The sequence below is a fragment of the Mustela nigripes genome, chromosome 11, assembly GCF_022355385.1.
Source record: "Mustela nigripes isolate SB6536 chromosome 11, MUSNIG.SB6536, whole genome shotgun sequence".
Classification (NCBI taxonomy): domain Eukaryota; kingdom Metazoa; phylum Chordata; class Mammalia; order Carnivora; family Mustelidae; genus Mustela; species Mustela nigripes.
Window position 1 is genome coordinate 17,608,123 of NC_081567.1, and position 18,014 is coordinate 17,626,136.

Sequence of the window (18,014 nt, forward strand, 5' to 3'; positions counted from 1 at the left end):
GGGGCAGGACCGCGGGTCCGACGGGGGCGCCGAGGGGCGGGGTGGGGCAGGACCGCGGGTCCGATGGGGGCGCCGAGGGACAGGGTGGGGGCGGGGCAGGACCGCGGGTCCGATGGGGGCGCGGCGGTAAGGCTGGCTGGGGGTCCCTCGGGCCTGGCGGAGCCCGGGCCTCGGGTGGCGTTGGGGGTCGTTTGGTGACGTCCCGTTCGGTCCGTGTAGGTGTTTGGGTGGTGGTGAGCGGGACTGGGGCGGGGGGGGGTGCTCCTTTTTCGTGGTGGAAAGGAAGTCCGTTCAGACCGAGGCTGGAGACGCTGAGTTTAGCCACCCTTTGTGGGGCATCCTCAGTGCTGGACTGGAGAACCCAAGGCAGCTAGACATAGGCGTAACGGCAAGGTTGGCAATAACAATAATAATAATAATAATAATACTAGAACAGCAGCAGCAGCGGCTGGCGTTGATTGAGTGCTTATGGTTGGCCTGTTACTGCACCGTAAGATCCCGTTTGGGGAGGTTCAGGAGGTGGGTCTCCCTTGGTCCTCGGCGGTAGGCGCTGTCACTGTCCCCATTTTGCAGAAGAGGAACCGGAGTCCTAGATTGAGGAACCCGTCCAAGGTTCCCGAGATGATAAGTGACCAGAGTGTTGATTTACACCCACACAGTCTGTCTCGATAACAAGAGTCTGTGCCGTTGAGCCACATTGTGAGGAGAGAGGTTCCCAGAAGTCATGCTGGAAACAAGACTTCAAGACTGGATTTAGGTGGCCAGTTGGCAGGGTCTTCTGGAGAGAGAACCTCAGTTAATTTTGTTTAAAGATTTTATTTATTTGACAGAGATCGCAAGTAGGCAGAGAGGCAGGCAGAGAGAGAGAGAGAGAGGAGGAAGCAGGCTCCCCACGGAGCAGACAGTCCGCCACGGGGCTCGATCCCAAGACCCCGAGACCACGACCCAAGCCGAAGGCAGAGGTTTTAAGCCACTGAGCCACCCAGGCGTCCCTCGCAAGTTAATTTTTACAATAATTTTAGGAGGTGGGCATAATCATTCCCGTTTTCCCGGAGAGAAAGTCAGCCCCAGAGATGATAAGAGATCTTGTTCAAGGTATCTGCTAGCAAGAGCGGAAACCAGAATTTGAATCCGTGAAGTTTGGCCTACAGAATGTTCTCTGCCCTTAGCCATTGGACTGGAGAGGTAATCAGTGGTCTTTAATCCACTTAAAGAGTTTATCCTTTATCAAAAGAACCATTGGAAGCCCTGCCTCCCCTCCCCCAAAGAAGGGTCAGACTGAGGGCAGAGTGTGAAGTTGAGAGATTTTAGTAATCCCGACACGACAGATCATGGTTTGATGTGGTTTGTCGGTTGGGCTTCAGAACCAACAGGCCGAGAAAGAATTCTGCAGGAGTCTTCAGTGCTACAAGACTTTCCTTAAAGCATGGGAACAGGACCAGTGGGGCAGAAAGAGCAGCACGGTGTTGTATGGGGGGGGGGCAGTTTATAAACTTTCAAGTTGGGGGAGTGAAGACGTAGGGAGGTTTCCAGACACACTCTCCTATGTTAAAGAGAACTCACAGGACCCTGGAGGCCTGGCTGTTTTCAAGCGAAGGTTGGTTTTTCCCTCTACCAAAGCCTCAGTTGGGAGCTTTCTGGAGGAACTTGACTCTTCTGCCTTAGGTAACAATGGGCTGCAGGTTATGAGGAAATTTAATTTCATCTACATTTCCTTCTTGCCTTTGGTCTCCGCATCAGTTTTGCTTCCTGTGGGGCAGGTGAGAATCCATAAGAGAAGCAGATGGCATCAAGACGTAGGAAGCAGAAGAATCCAGAGGATTTGGTGCCTGGGTATGGGGTATTGGAGAGAGGGATCAGGGATGACGGCTTCTGATTCCTGACGTTCAGCCTCCTGAGTGAATATTGATCCCCGTCCCTGTTAGTCGGGAGAAGAGCAGCAGGGCAGCAGGGTTGTTGAGTCTTGGGGAAGGTGGGCGAGGTGCTGAATGGGCTTTGAGTCCCATGGAATTCAAGGCTCCTTTGGGTGATCCGTGGCGATTCTGCGCAGTAAACATGTTGCTTCCTTGGGCGAAAGCAGGCCAGAGGGAGGGATAGAGCTGGACATGGGCAGTCATCCCGTATGGTTGGCTGTTAAAGCCATGAGCCAGGATCATCCCTGGAAGAGAATATGGTGTGATGGGAGACCTAAGACATGGCCCACAGGTGCACCTGTGTTGAAAGACTGCATGGAGAACTAGGAACCGTCTAAGAAGCCTAGGAAGGTGCGGCTGGAGAGGTGGAGGACAGCAGTCCACAGCTGCCTCTTGGCAGATGGTGCCAGATGTGATTTGGGAATGGGGGATAAAGCCGGCTAGAGATCACAAGAAGGTGCGGAAGGAAAGGGCCGGTAAGTGTAAGTGGGATTTAGCCTCAACTAGACTAGTTCAGGCTGTGAACAGGGTTTGTTAGGAAAGCCTCACAGACTTGGCTGACTGCATAAAGGAAGAAACGCAAGTCAGAGTTGTCCCCGTGACATTGATACGACGTATTTGGGACAAAGTGGAGAGGAGGGACTCTGTTGGAGGCGGAGAGAGGCAATCATAACTTCGATTTGGATCTCCTTGAATTCGGGGTGTTTGGTGGACAACGGGAGACGCAGGATCAGTGTTTGCAGGAGAAGACAGGACTGAGGATTCAGAGGTGAAAATTGTTAACATGCAGGCATTGGATTTGGAGGGAAACGGAACGGCCATGAGTTGGGCCAGGAAGATGGTTCTGGTTCTATCGTTCAGCTTCTGAGGTGGATTTGGGAGACCTTTCCGAGGTCTGTGTTCTTTGGGATAGAAAGGCAGGAATGCTGCTCTAATCTGCATTTGCAAGACAGAGGACGGAGTGAGCTCTGGCTCTCTGATCTCTGCAGGAGGTCGTCAGAAGAACGCACCAGGGGCGCCTGGGTGGCTCCAGTCAGTTAAGCATCCGGCTCTTGGTTTCTGGTTTCGGCTCAGGTCACGATCTCAGGGTCGTGAGATCCAGCCCTGCTTTGGGCTCCCAGCGTGAAGTCTGCCTGGGATTCTTTACTTCTTTCTCTCCCTCCTGGAGTGCTCCCTTTCCAAAAATAAATACAATCTTTAATTAAAAAGAAAGAGAAAGAAAAAAAGAAAGGAAGAAAAGAAGAGAAGAGCGAGGAACCACGTGTGTATTTTTCCGAAGCTGAGTCGTCCTTTGGTATTTCTGCTTTCCCCCGTTTAGGTATGAAGAGATTGACTTGGAAACCGGCATTTTGGAGTCCCGGAGGGATCCAGTCGCTCTGGAGGATGTCTACCCCATCCATATGATCCTGGAGAATAAGGACGGCATCCAGGGCTCCTGCCGGTACTTCAAGGAGAGGAAGAACATAACCAGTGACATCAGGACCAAGACTTTACAGCCCCGTTGTATGATGGCGGAAGCTTTTGGCCGGTAAGCTGCGGAAGCTCCGCAGCTACGGAGCCTCACGGGCCCCCTCCTGCCTTGAAGCCAAGCGGGGACAGTCAGCGCGCGGAGACCGGTCTGTGTGTCAGCCCTGCACCAAGCAAGCTCCCCGCCCTGCACCCCACTCTTGGGGGTGCTAATTTGGCTCGGGGGCCTGTTTTCTCTTTCCCTTGTGTCCCCAGGCCTGGCGCACTGGGGCAGAGCAGCCGGCTTTCATTCGCATCAGTGCCTTCTCCTGTCCAGGCTAGGGCTCCCGTTTCCCCCCCGTGGCGAATGCAGGGAGCCAGTCCCCACTCCCACCTCGCTTCCCACTTCACAGAGCAGGGAGAAGCTGCCGGTGGGAACTCGGCCGACTTCTAGCTGCTTCTGCAACGTGTCCACATGGCTTCTCTCCGCATTCCCTTGCTTTCCCCGCTGGGGCTCTCAACTCCGCTGTAATGACTTGCCCATCTTACAATAGGACCTTCCCTGGACCTCGGATCTCCGGGGCTGTAGAGCTCTCCTGCTGCTCGCAGTTGTGCCTTCCTGGAAGAAATAGCTCTTTCTCCTTCACGCCTCTGCCCGCTGATGTCTGCCTTTATTTCTTCCCCGAAATCTTACCCTCTAAGATTCCTACTAACCAGCCTGGGGACGCTGTTTGGCCCTAAGTTCCTGACCCTTCCACCCCAGGTCAGGGAGTTTTAAAGCTTTTGCCCCGTGGCTTCCTGCTTTGTTTTTCTGTTCTGGTCCATCCTCACCAGCTCTCTCCTGGACTCCCCGACTTCCGTCTACCCCTTAAATGTTGGGCTGCTCCCAAGGGCACTTTCCCTTCCCCAGACGTCTCCCAAGTGCCACATGTAGAGTTCAGTAACGCCTTCCTCAGTGTGCCCAGAAGTTCGAGCATCACAGCTCCTTCACCCCAAACCTGCCTCCTCTTCCCTTCTTTGCCTCTTCTGTGATGTCCTCTGCTCCAGGGTGTCCCCTTGTGCCTGCTGTACGAGCCGCAGACCTGGGACTCCGGGGCCCCTTCTCTCCGGACTTACTCTGCATTCAGCTGGCCACCAAGTCCTGGGGACTTGACCTTCTCAGACCGTCTTTGGCCTCAGGATAATGCAAGAGTCTCCTGCCTTCTTGCTGTCTCCCTCTCTCTCCCTCTCTCTCCCTCTTTCTCTCTCTCTCTCTTTTTTTATGATTTGTTTATTTATTTTAGAATAAATAAAGGAGCCTCCCTGCTAAGCCCAGGGCCGGATGCAGGGCTGGATCCCATGAGCCTGAGATCATGACCTGAGCCAGCATCAAGAGTCAGACGCTCAGCTAGACGCCCCTGTCTCTCCTTTCTGGAACTTTCCATACCACATGGCGCATTTTTTTCTCTAAGACAGAATTGTGATGAACAGTGCCTTGGTCACTTGGGAGGTGTTTCCAACTGGGCACATATGCCCTGTATACATGCTTTGTTTAGCCAGCATGGTGTTCTTTTTGGTTTTAATTTTATTTCATTGCTGATATTTAAAATCTGGATTTCTAGCTCCTCTTAAAAAACAAAACAAAACAAACAAAGAAATAGGATCTAGCTGCCCTGGCACTGATTTTCACTTGGTGATACAGGCCAGAGCCGTGAGTCGTATCCCACCTAGTGCTCCACACTCTGCAGCTCCCTGCCTGCTGACGTTAGCCCCTTGGCCTGTGTGGGACCTACCCTCTGCCCCCCCAGCTCTCCCACTGTAGCCCTTCAGCCAGCCTGAGCTTTCCCTGTGCCGTGGCCCAGATTTGCACATTTCATTTCTGTCTCAGGGCTATTGCGTGCGCTCTTCTGCTTAGAAGGTTCTGCCTCACATCTTCCTGTCTCTATCCCCTCCTCTTTAGTCAGTTTTCATCTCGGCTCCTCAGAAAGCATCCCTGTTGCCCAGGCACCGTTATGTTACTCTTTGTTGTACCAAAAATGATCTTTTACTTATTTACTTACTTACTTATGGAATATATATGGATATATCCATATATATATATATATATATGGAAGGAATCTTGAGCAGGCTCTATGGCCAGTGTGGTGCCCTGTGCAGAGCTCGGTCTCACAACCCTGAGATCACAACCTGACCCAAAATCAAGAGTCAGGCGCTTACTGACTAGAGCCACCCAGGCGCCCCCAGTACCAAACGTGGTCTGGAGTGTTGATTCACGCCACCCCTTCCTCACCAGAGTGTAAACTCTTGAGGGCGGAAACCCTGTCTTGTTTATGGCCATATCTCTAGGACCTAGAATATGCCTGGCACTACCTCAGCTCCTAAAAATGTCATTGATTCATGGTGATCCTGATGGGTGTGGGGTTACAGCCCCTGACCTGTGTCATGACATCTGACCTCCCCGCGATGGCCCTGCAGGACCCTTCAGGATGTGGACTCCCACTGACCCCTTGAGCTCACCTTCTGCTTTCTCGCTTCGGAACCCAACCCCCACTTTCCCGCCAGGCCACACCACTTGCCTCCCAGGAAGGCCTGCTCCTTCATGCCTCCGGAAGCTTGGAGGTTCTGCTTTCTTGTCCCTCACCCACCCTGCTGACTGCGAATTCTAGGGTCCCCTCCTATGAGAGCGTCCCCTGGTTACCGTGCACACGTTCTGTTCACACAGGCAGGCTGGATTGGGGGCTCCTCGCGTAATGGCATTTCATAGGCTCGGCCACCAGAGTTGCTCACTGCCGGCTCTTGGGCCCTACAGTAATCGCTCCCTCTCCTGACTTTCCCCTTCAGCCGACTGTGAGCTCCTTGCTGGGAGATACCGCTTTTATTTATCTTGGTATCTCTGGTACTTCGCATTGTGCTTAATCAGTACTTGACATCCTGTCTGAGGGCCACACTCAGCACTTCCGGCCGTGCAGGAGTCCCTGAGTCAGCCAACTGGAATGTTGGGATTTTAATGTCCAGTGCTGTAAACCTGAGCGCATTTGAAGAGCAGCAGGCCGGGTCCTCTGGTCTCAAACTTGCTTTTCCCTGCTGACCTCTGCCAGTTTCACTTTGTAAGCCTGTTTGAGATGAGAGAGCGTAGGTTCTAAGTCTGTGACCGAGGGAGAGGAGCAGCCAGGCAGAGGAAGCAGCTTGTTTGGGACCAGCAGGGCCAAGGAGGTAAGAGGCAGAGCTGTGGAAGGTGCATAGGACGTTCCAGGCCCTGGGGGCTCGGACTGAGTATCTTAGCAAGACTGTGGAGGCTCCACGCAAGATGACAGGATTGATTCTGTTCAGCCCAAACACCATGCAGTTTGGAGACGGGGCATTGTGAATTTCTAAGAAGCAGTACAAAATGGTGATTCTCTAAGGTTCTGTTTTTTCACATTTTGATTCTCTTCAAGTCACTTCAAGTCACTTCTTCCGTGCGGTTGTTCTTGTTTGCAGGTGGGGAAAGAGACTGATTGTCGTTGCCTCCCAGGACATGCGCTACAGGGCCTTGATAGGCTCGGAGGGTGACCCGGACCTGAAACTCCCCGACTTCTCTTACTGCATTTTGGAGCGATTAGGCCGGTCCCGGTGGCAAGGGGAGCTCCAGCGAGACCTCCATACCACTGCTTTCAAGTGAGAGCATGATTCTCTTCTCTTGAGATGTTAGGACTCTCCGATGGTTGTGCCCCGCTCCCAGTGCAGGCCTGTTGACTTCCCTTCCTCCTTCCTCTCCAACCTGCCGCTGGGGCAGTCTGCAGCCCATGGTGATTGGGCGGCAGCGCTTTGTTGTTTGAAGAGACCCTGGGGCGACTGTATAGTGTCCAAACCAGGCATCTTGAGAGTGGAAGGTGGAGCTCTAAGGGGGGGCCAGAGCAGTGGGCATAAATCGGGCCAGCCAGAATGTAGAGTGACCTTACTCATGGGCTACTGCAGGACTGGAGACCTGTCGCGTTCCTTTTCCTTTCCCCAGGCTTCTATCCACCTCTGCTGGGGGTCTGGGGTGCGCTGAGGCTGAGGCATGCCTTTTCTTTCGAGGCCATTGTCCCTTGGAGTGGCTGGATAGGAAGGGTGTGTCTCTAGCACTTAACGTTCACAGGAGAGGCCCTCTACTGTTGGGTGAAAGCCGCCAGCAAAGCAAAATGGCACAGCCACGCTCTTCTCTCCTCCAGGGTTGATGCTGGGAAGCTCCACTATCACCGGAAAATTCTGAACAAAAACGGGCTCATCACAATGCAGTCCCATGTGATCCGATTACCCACTGGAGCCCAGCAGCACTCCATTCTGCTCCTCCTGAACCGGTTTCACGTGGACAGGTACAGTGTGCAGACCGAAAACACTTTGTTCTGGTGAAATTTCAGCCGTGGATTAGACCTCTACACATCATAGAGACAGAATCACATGACTAAAGCTTTTTTTTTTTTTAAGATTTTATTTATTTGATAGAGAGATCACAAGTAGGCAGAGAGGCAGGCAGAGAGACGGCAGGGGATAAGCAGAGAGCCTGATGTGGAGCTTGATCCCAGGACCCTGAGATCATGACCTGAGCCAAAGGGAGAGGTTTAACCCACTGAGCCACCCAGGTGCCCTATGACTACAGCTTTTTAGGAAAAATATTTATGGTCTATTTCTGATGATGAAAATAAGTCATGCTGATTTAGAAAATTTGGAGATTATACAGAAAAGGAGGAGGAAAAAATCCTGTAAACCCACAGGCCGGCAGTAGGAACTGTTAACATGTTGGGGAAATTCTGGGAAGAGTGTAAAAGTAACAACAAATAAATCGAATTAGGTTCGTTACAGTGACAGAATTGAGAGTGAATTCTTTCCAGTTTAAAATGGGCGTGTTTTTCCAACAGCAGCTCTAGAGGGCGAGGGGAGGTTTCCGCTGAGCGAGTGCTGTGGGACATGTTGCCGTTCAGCTTTGTGTCCTCGTCCGGGCGGATAGCAGGATGGTGAGGGGTGCACACTCCCTTCTGAGCATCAGAGAGTGGGAGTGAGTCTCTGACTCTTTGCTCCTCCCTGTTGGGGTAACTGCCTGGCATAGGAATGGGGGAAAGAAAAGGTCCACCACCATTTAGAAAGGCCTCTACTCCAGCACCTCGTGCCCTCCTTTATGGGAGGTGCAGCAACCAGGGTGGGGGAGGCAGAGTTGGTGAAGGACCTAGAATAACACGGTCCTTGGGCGAGGAGGCTGGACGCCCCCGAGTCCGTGGCCACAGTGTCCAGTGGTGGAGGCACGTGGTGCATGGGAGACTTGAGGGGCAGTAGGCATTCCCCCTTCCCTGGACCACGGGGAATGACTCGGAGTCTCCCCTCGCCAGATGACCCAGGGCTTGCCCTTCACCCAGGGGTCTGGCACGTACTCCAGCAGAGAGGTGGATGAACACTGAGGATTTCCAGTACCTGCTACATAGCACTGGCCTGGACCCAGGGAAAGTGTCCAAAACATGTGTCTAGATAGACTCTTGACTGAGGAGTTCCAGGAGTAATGATATCATTGTATTCCTGTCAAAATTCCAAGTTCAGCTTCAAACCTATGTTTTAGAAATCCTGCCTTAGAGAGAATCGTGCTTCAAGAATTTGAATTTTTATTTATTTATCTTACTATGCATTGGTTAAATACCCATATCAGCAGACTCCTCACTGGCGTGTGGCCTGTGTCTACAGAGAACACAGGTGGCAGCTGTGGCTGGCAGGGAGAACAGTGGACTAAGTCATCTGTACTTGACTTGGACAAAGTCACTTGAGCTCTCTGAAGCGTGGTTTCCTCTTCTGGAGCATGACCACGACCCAGTGCCCGGTACTGGTCTACGTACAGGAAATACCTGTGCCTGCCTTTTTTCATGCCTTGAGAGGCAGTCAAAGTGGAGATGTGGGCGTTGACTCTGAATCCCATACATACAACCTCCCTGCCCCAGGCCTGTGGGCATTTAGAGCCAAGGGCACCTTCCCCAGGCACCCACAGTCCGGGAGCCTTCCGCTCTCTTTCATAGCTTCCTTGGAAGCCATCATGACACAATAAAAATGAGGTGGAAGCTGGGGCCATCTGTTCCTGGGAAGTCAGAGGAGAAGCTGTACTCAGGATCAGAGACGTCAGGACAGCAAAGTGAGCACTGGGTGTGGCAGAGACCTAGGTTCTCTTAGGTTCGCCTCTTGACTCTGACTTTTCAGAAAACCCTGTTCACTTCTTTATTAAATAATCCCTTTGCCAAGTGAATCGTGCAGAAAATAGAAGGTGCTTCCTAAACTTTATGGTTTTATAAAAACACAAGGCATTTTCAAGAATCACGACAGCTGCAGCCAGAGAGTCTGGTCTGTACGCCGTCGCTACTTAGTGCATTTTGCCATGTGACCGAACCGCTCCAAGCCATGGTCTCTACCCCGCCAGGTGCGGAATGTGGCCTGGACAGTGGCTGAGACCTAGGACGCAGGTGGTCTGGTCTGATATGTTGTCAATTTAAGTCTTGTGATCTTTAAAAAACAGGCGCTCTTTAGTAATAACTTTGAAAAGATGAACTGTTCTGTGTTTCTCACAGAAGGAGCAAATACGACATCCTCATGGAGAAGCTCTCGGGTGTGCTGAGCACACGGACTAACCAGATGGAGACCCTGGGCAGGCTGAGGGAGGAACTGGTGAGTGCCCGGGGCCGCCTGGGGGCCAGGCTGGAATGGTCCGTGCCGCAGCCTGGACCTGCTTGTCGAGTGTGGATTAAATGACTGGCATTTGGAATCCGTTAATGGACTCGACCATCCCTCATCTTGAAACAAGTGCGATCTTCTTTGTTTCACAGGATAAGAAAGTGCTCAGTCCTTTGTTGGAGGCCGTCGTGCTCTCAACTGGCCCCATTTCCTCCCCCACACTCACAGTTTGCTCTAGGACGTGCTGTACGAGTTCATACGGAATGGCCAGTCCGGACATTTAGGGGTGCTTCCGTAAGCGCACTTCTAGTTCTGTCCCCATTGGCTTGATACGGAAAGGGCATTGTGACTTTGCAGAGACGCAGGCGAGCTGGTGCTGGGGGAAAAGCACATACTGGCTTGGTCTCTGGGCCCCCAGAGGAGAGGCAGGAATGAAGCAGGGAGAGGAGAGCACGGAGGGGCCTCGCTGCCTCCAGGCCGATGAGGACAGTCTTTGCCAGGAGCTAGGGAAGAGCCGGCATGGCAAAGGGGACAGAAACATTGTCCTGGAGCTTAAGATGGCAGAACTGAAAACCTAAAGTTTAAAGTCAGGCGGTTTGAGTCACAGTGATTAGTCCACAAAGGGACGTGGTGTGGAGTCTGGATTATCGGCCCCAGGATAATCTCTGCTCCTCGCCTCGTGCTATTGCACTGGCGTGAAGCCCCAGTCTCTGGTTCCATCGGAGAGGGAAAGGGGCCTCTCCTCTAATGCTAGATCTACTACATGCCCGAGTCTCTTTAAAATATTTTATTTGGGGCGCCTGGGTGGCTCAGTCTGTTGGGCATCTGCCTCTGGCTTGGGTCATGATCCCAGCGTCCTGGGATTGAGCCCCACACGGGGCTCCCTGCTCAGTGCTGAGCCTGCTTCTCCCTCTCTGCCCTTTTTCCCTGCTTATGCTCTCTCTCACAAATAAAATCTTTAAAAAGTAATAATAATAAAAGTAAAAGATTTTATTTATTAGGAACCCTGGGTGTCTCAGTTGGTTAGGCATCTACCTTTGGCTTCAGTCACGATCCCAGAGTTCTGGGATTGAGTCCCACGTAGGGTTCCTTGCTTAAGGGGGACCCTGCTTCTCCCTCTGCCTGCTGCTTCCCTTGCTTGTGGGCTGGCTCTCTCTTTCTGACGAATAAATAAAATCTTTTTTAAAAACCTGTATTTATTGAGAGAGAGAAAGCGTGTACATGTGAGGAGGGGAAGGGCAGAGGGAGAAAATCCCAACCCGGGGCTCGATCCCAGGACCCTGGGATCATGACCTGAGCCGAAATCAAGAATTAGATGCTTAACTGACTGAGCCGCCGGGGCGCGCCATCCCGGGTCTGTTTAGAGCACAGATTCTGAGGCTTACAGGTCAGATTTGGCCTGTGTGTTGTTAAAAGTACATTTGACTTGGCTTTTTTTTTTTTTTTTTTTTAATTGAGAGTTCACATAAAAACCTAAGTGTCCAGCTTCCTTTGAAATATCAGAGGCTCCGGCAAGCCTGGGCCAGGCCTGCAGTTTCTCCCAACAGCCGTCAGCTCAGGCCAGCTGTGCACTCACCTACCCGGCCTCGCCCCAGGACCCTTCCTGTCACCTCTCAGACAGCAGGCCCGTGTCATTGGTCAGTACACATGCGGTGCTGTTTGTGATAAGAAGTATTTTTCGGTATTTGAGTCTCCATCAGAAGTGGAAAATGAAAGGCAGACCGATAAAGCTTCTTTAGAAACCCTCGTAGAAATTAAGAAAATTCCTCCTTGCTTAAGCAACAAATTCTGCACACTGTGCTTCACATTCCTTGTCCAGCACACACTGCAGAATGAAGCCCTCTGCCCGACCGGGTCACTGAGGCATGGGGAGAGCAGGCCCATCTGGTGGCACAGGTCACCATGGCCCCGCTCAGTTCCGTTACTTACCCAGCAAAGACTGCAGCAAGCGCCTGCGCAGAGTCGGAGCTGGGTGCCGCACCGCGGTGACAGAAGTTAGGGTGACAGGTCTTACACTGTCATGGAGCGGTGTCACCGGAGGGCGGCCATGTGAACACATACTTAGGCTCGAAGCCCATCTAAAAGGATGACGTCCGAGCTCCGTGAAGGACACACTTTCTTCAGAGCTGGGAGAAACTTTATGGAGCAACGTCTGGCCAAGCGGGGCTTTGAAGGTGACGTGTTCCCCAAGTAGACAAGAACTGGCATTTCAGGCACGGGAGAGCGGTTCGGGGCTGACGTGTCGGAGGTGCGGGAATCCAGCCGCAGTGCTCGGGCAGGGGTCACAGACCTGGGGCTGGGGAGGGAAGATGGGGCTGGCTCAGAGAGGTCCAGAGCGGCAGGCTGAGGGGCTGGGCTGTAGCCTTCAGCCTTGTAAACTGCTGGCTGCAGTTTGTGGATGGAGAAGTTGCATCTTTTTTTTTTAAAGATTTTATTTATTTATTTGACAGACAGACAGAGATCGCAAGTAGGCAGAGAGGCAGGCAGAGAGAGAGAAGGGGAAGCAGGCTCCCCGCTGAACAAAGAGCCCCACATGGGGCTCGATTCCAGGACCCTGGGATCATGACCTGAGCCAGAGGCAGAGGCTTTAACCCATTGAGCCACCCAGGTGCCCTGAGAAGTTGCATCTTGAGGAAACAAGCCAGGAGGAGGGCGAGAGCTTGGAGGTGCAGGCGGGAGGCGGATGTTGGCGGCTAGAGCCGGGCTCCCAAGTGGCAGACTGCTGAGTCCTTGGAGATGTTTCGATGACTGGGCCCAGGATGTGAGGGGGAATGGGGGGGGGCGGGCATGAAGGAGAAAGAGTCTTTGCTGTCTGGCTGGAGTGATTGCGTCTCCCCGAAATGGACAGAGCTGAGGACAGGCTCAGGACGGCAGGGAGCAGGCCCACTTGTTTGCTGCTCAAGCCCCAGCAGGCGGACGGCCAGGGCCAAGCCCATGATCGGTGCTCAGTAAATATTTGTGGAATGAATGCATGAATCAAGTAGAGTGTACAGAAAGACGAACACATTTGCGGGAGCATGAGGCGCGTGACAAATCCGACTTGAGGATTTATTGAGTCTGAAGATCTTCTGAGACTTTTCACTTGGCGATGTCTGGTCGGCAGCTGGAAATAGGGTTAGAGGGAGCTGAGCGGGACTTAGTGAATAATTAGCCAATACAGGAGGTTGATGCCATGAATATGGATGCTGTCTTTTTCGGGGCGTGGGGGAGGCTCACGCTATTCCTTTCCCTTTATGCAGGGCAGATTGTGTGAGTCCCTGATGGCAGCCCCCAGAAGCTGGGGCTGCATCATCCTCCCTTGCTTCGGATGGTCCAGGACTTAGGACCATATGTTAGGGGCTGGGATTTGATGGATGAACTTCCGTAGGGTCTTTCCGTGATGCTGGGGGCACAGCTAGATTAACGATAGAGCCCATTTACAAGCCGCTGTGTTTGAATGAGCCATATGTGAGTCGTCTGTATTTTTCTGATAGCCGTATGTTCTCCTGCCCGAGGGCTGGGAGACGCGCGGGCCTTGAGAGGTGATCACACATACGTGGCGGCAGCCCGCACACATTTGTTCCATCTCCGTCTCCCAGAGAGGGAGAGGAAAGCCGTGAGACTCCAGGGACGGCGCCCTTCGTTCCGTCCGCGGCTTACAGTAGCGGGAACTGCCTCATGACTCCAGGGGTTGCAAAAGCAAATGCAAGTCAGCGGCCAGGATGGACACAGGAAAGAGTGAAACGGGCCAAGTTGGCGGCCAGGATGGACACATGAAAGAGTGAAACAGGCCAAGTAGGAAAAAAATGGTTTTGCTGTTGGTACGGATTCAAGAACTATTTAATTTTCCTCTTGGCTGTCCTAAGAGAAGATGGCACCTGCCGGTAACAGATAGGAGCTGACCTTCAACTCTGACCTGCGAGGGGCCGACGGGGCCACTTTGCCTGGGCACCCCTGGCCTGGCTCGCCGCAGGGGTCGCCCTGAGGACCCACAGTCCCGGGATTTGTTGCCCGAGTTCTTCCAAGTGTAGCCAGAACCTTTTTTTTTTTTTAATGAAGTCTCACTTTAACGTTGGCAAGTAAATCACTCATTTTCACAAACGTGTAGATGGGAAAACATGACCTATGCCCGAAGCTGCTCATTGATGACCCCTGCGGTTAGGGGCACATAGGGGTTACTTTGGTCACATCACCTCCCGGCGCTGTGAGTGGTAGGGTGCACACACCCCTCCTCATTTTGTGGAAGCTTCGCTGATAAACTGAAAATTTTTTTGGCACTACATTTTTTTTTTTTTTCTATTTTTTTTTTTCCATTGCCCAGGGGAGGTGTGTGTGTGCTTTGTGAGAGAGTGTGTGTGTGTGTTAATAGCACACTCGAATTTAAGAAAACCAAACACTGGCAGTATGCAATGAAAAACCGCCTTGTGGCTCTGCCCTGCCGTCTGCCTCACTCCCAGCCCTACGTGTCCTTTCAGGATCTTCGAGCAAATAAACCTCTTTGCCCCTTTTGTCATCGAAACCATTTATAGAATCTTGTATTTAGTGCTCTGGACCTTGCTTCTGTTTCCTCGACGGCATAGCTTGCAGGCTTTCCTCCTGTGTTCTCTCGTTCAAGGGAGTCGGTTACCCCGGGTTAACCCTGAACCTGTGTTTGCTGACAGGACTTCAGGGGTTGCAATCGCCTCGCTCGCATCTGACGGCAGCTCTTATGTTGTGTTTTGGCAGGGGCTGTGCGAGAGGACATTTAAGCGGCTGTACCAGTACATGCTGAATGCTGGCCTTGCGAAGGTGGTGTCTCTCCCGTTGCAAGAGATCCACCCTGAGTGTGGGCCTTGTAAGACAAAGAAAGGTAAAGGTCACAGCCTCTGTCCCCTTGGCTGTGCAGACAGCTTTCACTTCTCCCTTCCAAGTTCAGCTTTTCTCTCTCCCTGCGTTCAGCCTCGCCGTGGGGTGACGGCACATTTGTTGGACTCTTCATTCCTCAGCGCCTCACTTAGGGTCCCCTGTAGCAAAAGTGCTCAGGAAATGTTTGCTGAGCAAAAGTAATCCTAAGCACCAGCACGCGTCTCTGGGGAGATGTCCCTCCAACATCTCAGCTTCGTGGTGTCCAGAAACAGGTCCCATCTTTTCCTTGTTACGCTAAACCACTCTTCTTTCCAGCGTTTTGAAAATACCAGAGCTGTGTTGCATGATCTCAGTATTCTGTAGCCCTTGCGAGGTTGGTGGCAGTGTCACCTTTTACATAGAAGAAAGTTAAAGGTAAAAGATGCAAAGTAATTTACATAAGGTTGAGCCATCGGTAAGTGACGGATGGGGGATTTGAACCTTCCAGGAAAATTAAACTAAGGACCGTATACTGTAAAACTTTTTTTAAAAACCTTCCTTAGTCTTTTATTTTCTCTGTTCTTGATTTTTTTTTTATGTCGTGCTGTTCATGACGAACCAAAGTCATTTAAGAAGCTGAGGGTCAGGTCTTTCAGGAGAAGGTGATAGATGGGACATTCGCATTTATCCGCCCTCTCCCCAGCCCCTTCCCTAGTGATGACAGGGAGATAAAGGGAAGCAGCCTGCAGGTACAGAGAGACTAGGACAGGAATGACAGCAGAGAGTCGTCAGCAGTGGTCTGGAGCTCGATGCAGAAGGACAGTAGTAACGGACTGAGCAGCCTGGGGAGACTCAATGCCAGTGAAGGGCAGTCGCCAAGAATTGACGCCTCAGACCCTGAAATAAATGAAAAATGTGGCGATTCCAGGTACCTTTGAAGACAAGTGCAGATGGTGCTGGAGGCCAGAGGGTTGGTTGGCTGTGTGTGTCGGAAACTGCTGCTTCCCCGGCCCTCGCCCCTCCTTTGCATAGCCAATCAAGAGGCCCTTTCCCACAAAGCTTTGGCTTTTTCTACTTCTCTCAAGAAAAGATGCATTGGAAGGTTTCTGGATTCACAGACCCCGCTGGGGACAGGTGGCGTGCTGAAAATAGGACACTAAAAGGGAAGGGTTCTCTCACTGTGGTTCCAGATTTGGCTCTAGAACATTGGCAGCGAGACTTAGTGTCCCCTAGGCTGGTGGCTGGAGGCTCCTTTTCTGTAGAAACCAACCGGTCCAAGAGAAAAGTCTTCTAGATACCGAAATTAGGGCGATCCCAACAAAACCACTGGCCCCTGCCCACTCACCCTACACGGAAGGCCACTCAATTGCTCCTTCCCCTTCCCCACCCCACACAACACCCAAAACATAGTCTTTGGGCAGCAATTGAATGCTTCACCAAACACTTGAGAAGTCTAATAGTGTAACAGAAACAAACAAATGTAGGAAATAGGAACAAAGTGAGGAGGAGAGAAAACCTAAAAGAATTGGCAGAGAGAAAGCATTGCATCCATGAAAACACAGGGAGAGGCGCTCAAGGAGGGACGTGCAGAAGATAAAAAAGAGCTCTTGCAAATAGAGGAAATGTGACTATTGCAACAAAAGAATGAGCAGAAGGGAAGGTGGTGAGATAAAGTGGAGGAAAATCTCAGAAAAACTCAAAGGAGGTGAGAAACAGAGCTAAGTTGAAAGTAAGACGCTAAGCCTAGATGGTCCAGCATCTGCACAAAGGGCTCGGGGAGAGACGGAATGTGTGCAGAGGAAGAAGGAAGACAGTGAGCGAGTCTCCCAGAGCTGCAGGACACAAGTCCTAGAGAGCAAAAGACCCTTCAGGTGCCTCGCACAAAGAACACGCAGAACCCCACACCAAAGCCTAACACCCTGGGACTTTGGAAACCTGGAGCAAGGGAGACTTCAGAGAGTAGAAGGCAGACTTCCAGTACTAACTGAAGCCGGGCGGCCTCGGAGCAGTGCTTCATGCTAACGGGAATGGGTTTTCCATCTGCAGCTCTCTGGTCTGCTTTCACGGCAATCCACTGTGAAAATACGGAGGTTTTCACACGTTCAGATCCGAGACCGTTCATCTCGCATCTCCCATGTTCCCTTCCAGGAAGCTGCGGGAGGATAGAGACCATCAAACAGCAGACTGAAAGAAGAGGCAGGAAAAGTGGGGTCCGGGTCGTGGGGGAGACCAGGAAAAACATGGGGAGATGGTGAAGGGGAATCGCTGTGATGGGCGCCATGGCAACCAGCCACACGGGAGCAGGGCGGAAGCGCTCTGGAGGGAAGGAAGTCCGTGCAAAGGATCAGCTTCTCAGTGAGTGAGTGTTTAGAGAAGGTTGCGGGTTGGCAGAGGGCCTGCGTGGGAATTAGTGTCAGGTACGCACACAACCAAGGCAGTGGGAAAGCACGAAGTTACTAAGGCCAAAGAAAACCAGAAGGTGTATAAGAAAAAAAGGTTAGAGCTTGACTTTGTGGGCACAGTAGGGAACCTACAGAGGCTGCTTCGTCACTGCAGCTCAGGAGAGAGTGTGCTGACCGACGCTCAGGAGAGAGTGGCCTACCCAGTGAGCCGCTCGGTGTGTACTGGAGGTCGGCAGTCGTGTTTGGCAAGTGGCCGTGAACTGCTGGTCTGAGGGGCTCTGTTTCTTCCTTGACCTTGCTGAACTGATCGGTCGCTGCCCATCCTTCCTGGCTTCCCTATGTCAGAGCAAAGTTTGTGAAGGAGATGGTAACAAACAAACATTACAGGTGAAGAAACCAAGGCAGGTGTCCCCTGCGGTCAGGAGGGCCCCCAGTGGGGACCTCACTTTTGAGTCCCTTCAGTGCCAAGGGCACTTGGGACTGGCCGAATGCCTGAGATCCCTCCAGAAAGGTGGCGTCAGCCTTTTCAGTAGAAAGAAAACCAGGAAGTACCGCCAAGTCCTGTAGCAGGGATGAAAGTCCCAGAGGTGCCCTGGGGACTTCTCTGCGTGCTTAATACCGAAATGACCTGTGGGTCTGTTAATTTATTTCCTGGTTTATTGGAAGGAAGACATTAAAAATAAACAGAATGATTATATTTTTAAAGGAAAGAGAAACTGAGAAGGAGACGCCCTTAAAGAAACTTTCTTGCTGATCAGGCAGCCACAGAGCAAAGCTTGTCCCAGGCTTGGGGTCCCTGGAAATGTAA

The 18,014-nt window shown here is 52.0% G+C and overlaps 1 protein-coding gene across 3 annotated transcripts in view; it reads left to right on the forward strand.

Moving 5' to 3' along the window:
- Nucleotides 1–18,014, forward strand: part of GTF3C1 (general transcription factor IIIC subunit 1) — a 68,874-nt gene that overhangs the window by 1,338 nt on the left and 49,522 nt on the right. For all 3 annotated transcript variants that reach the window (XM_059415070.1, XM_059415068.1, XM_059415071.1), the window contains exons 2-6: nt 3,232–3,441; nt 6,819–6,995; nt 7,532–7,675; nt 9,899–9,995; nt 14,706–14,829. In XM_059415070.1, the coding sequence (XP_059271053.1) occupies nt 3,232–3,441; nt 6,819–6,995; nt 7,532–7,675; nt 9,899–9,995; nt 14,706–14,829 (752 nt within the window). The remainder of the gene's footprint in view (nt 1–3,231; nt 3,442–6,818; nt 6,996–7,531; nt 7,676–9,898; nt 9,996–14,705; nt 14,830–18,014) is intronic.